Below are 2,717 nucleotides of genomic sequence, written 5' to 3' on the forward strand. Positions count from 1 at the left end.
ATATATATGTTGTTGTACTTGGGGATGGTCATATTGCCAGTTTAGCCAATAAAAACACACGCACTGTATATTTGGTGTATAGCACTGTATAGCAAGGTGAGACAAACATAAGAAGGAAGGAAACAAAGGACCACTGATGAGGTCACAGAAATGTGACGAAAGAACTCTGGCCGAAATAAGATTAAGATTAATGTAATATAAAGCTGAAGCAAATTAACACCAAATATACAGTGCGTGTGTTTTTATTGGCTAAACTGGCAATATGACCATCCCCAAGTACAACAACATGTTTCAACACACGATTTCACATCAAAAATCTTGCAAAACAAATATATATATATATAAAAATTCTTGGCCTAAAATTAAGTAAACTACAATTTAATAAAAGGCTCAATACCTATGTAGACTCTATGGGTATTCTCTCACTCTCTTTGAGTAACCATGTACCTCCTCTATAGCAAGACACCTTCTTCTGCCTCTGTCACACTCTAACTTTCCTCATCTGACACAAGATCACCTCCTCCAAAGCTCCCTCCTTTACAGCAAGACATTGCATCCTTTAAAAGCTCCATGCTTCCTGAATTTCACCAACACTACACCTGATATCCTCTCCTCCATACCTATGCACACATGTTTACCATAACTCATACATTGTTCACTTTCCTGACATTTGTACATAATTCTATGTACTATATATGCACCTTTGATGAGTTGTAGGGCACCTGAACACTGTATACAATAATTTCATCATTACTATTATATCATTTTATCTCATTCTGAGTGAAAATAAAACTTATCTGACATAAGTGATGAAACACACTTACACATGTTCACTCATTTATTCAACCACTCACCTCTCTCTCTCTCTCTCTCTCACACACACACACAAATATGAAATTAAGGAATGTTACTGACAAAGCTTGTGATGATCATTAACATTGCATTATGGGCAACATACACTCTTAATACACTTACTCATATGCAAGTGGATTCATTGGGCTGCAAAGACCCCGAGCAACATGGCAAGGGATTCTGTACATCTTTTCAAATGGTTTGAAATTTCGGACCAAAGAAATAACAGCTGATGAGTATTCCTTTGAACTAAAACAAAGAAAAAAGTACATAACACAATACAAGACATAATTAATTCCATTTGTGTAAGTTTGTCAATGGGTTATTGGTATATTTCAATTTGAAATTGTTCTTTACAAATGTATAATATTTAATAATGCTTATATTTAATTTCCTAAATGTTAAATTTACAATATATACACATACATATAGATTATATATTGTATTACAATTGTCCTTCTTAAGTTGTCACTTTGTGCTCACTGCCTTCTTAATAATATGTACATATACATACACACACATGATGTTCAGGCTAAATTTGGCTACCTTTTATGTCTCCTTTTTCCAGAAATTGCTTGATGTATCGGTGAGTATTTGTCTGGCCATTGCCAGTACCACCTGACTGGCCTTCGTAGGATTTTTGAGCGAGATCGTTGCCAGTGCCCCTGGACTGGCTCTTGTGCGGGTGGCACATAAAATACAACATTTTGAGCGTGGCCGTTGCCAGTACCGCCTGACTGGCCTTCGTGCGGGTGACACGTAAAAGCACCCACTACACTCTCTGAGTGGTTGGCGTTAGGAAGGGCATCCAGCTGTAGAAACTCTGCCAAATCAGATTGGAGCCTGGTGTTGCCATCCGGTTTCACCAGTCCTCAGTCAAATCGTCCAACCCATGCTAGCATGGAAAGCGGACGTTAAACAATGATGATGATGATGATCTAAGTTGTTTGAGGTTTGTATTATTAAGTAAAGCACAGTCCATACTGCTGGGAAGGAATACAGATAAGTGCATAAAGCAGGTGGATTACTCACTCAATTTTAATGGACTCCATACAAGGCTGTAGAGTTAACCTTGGCTTTAGTCCTGAAGGGGATGATATACAGTCGATGGATTTCATTCTTTTTGAAGTTTTGCTTTTGCTACTTCTCTGTTAAAAAACAAAACAAAAAGCAACAGCAACAAAAAGATAACATCATAAAATCAAATTCTATAACAGCACATACAAATTAAGTTTCAAATGATATGCAAAATTATAATAGACACAAATAGTGAAGAAGATAAAGTATTGGGGTGTTACCTTAAAAATATTGGTTTCAAAAATAGTTGTAGGCATTTAATGGTGTCTTTAAATATGTTAGGGAGAGCCAGTAAGAGTTAATCACTTCTGAGCTAATAACTCGGCATAACACTCCCTTATTACAAAACTACAAAATGTTGATATTTCAACAGGTAATTTGAAACAATCTATTTACCTGGTTGTCTGCAATATGATCAAAAGGGAAAATAAAAAGTTCAGTTTGCCAAGACTTTGTTTCAACCTACCAAACTTTGCTGTCTTTCTTCCTCGACTTTCTTCAAATGTATTTGGTATTTCACATGGAGTTCTTTCTGAAGCATAGCAGTGACCACTGCAACAGCTTCTTCTTTGATTTCTCTTTCGTTAAGAACTGGAGAAAACTGAACTTGTACTCGCAACTGACATATTTTGAAAGAAGAAAAAAAAATGAAAAATTGATAAGAATGGAAGATGCTAAAATCAAAAGTTTTTTTTGTGTGTGTGTGTATATATATATATATATATATATACACATATATATATATATATATATATACATACATACACATATATATATATATATATATA

General features: G+C 35.1%; 1 protein-coding gene across 3 annotated transcripts in view; it reads right to left on the reverse strand.

Moving 5' to 3' along the window:
* Positions 1 to 2,717, reverse strand: part of LOC106876520 (cilia- and flagella-associated protein 74) — a 59,473-nt gene that overhangs the window by 11,024 nt on the left and 45,732 nt on the right. For 2 of the 3 annotated variants that reach the window (XM_014925100.2, XM_052976868.1), the window contains 3 exons: positions 2,396 to 2,548; positions 1,885 to 2,000; positions 976 to 1,101 (listed from right to left, as the gene is read on the reverse strand). In XM_014925100.2, the coding sequence (XP_014780586.1) occupies positions 976 to 1,101; positions 1,885 to 2,000; positions 2,396 to 2,548 (395 nt within the window). The remainder of the gene's footprint in view (positions 1 to 975; positions 1,102 to 1,884; positions 2,001 to 2,395; positions 2,549 to 2,717) is intronic. The other variant, XM_052976867.1, reaches the window with a different exon arrangement.

Source organism: Octopus bimaculoides, chromosome 26 (genome assembly GCF_001194135.2).
Source record: "Octopus bimaculoides isolate UCB-OBI-ISO-001 chromosome 26, ASM119413v2, whole genome shotgun sequence".
Lineage (NCBI taxonomy): Eukaryota > Metazoa > Mollusca > Cephalopoda > Octopoda > Octopodidae > Octopus > Octopus bimaculoides.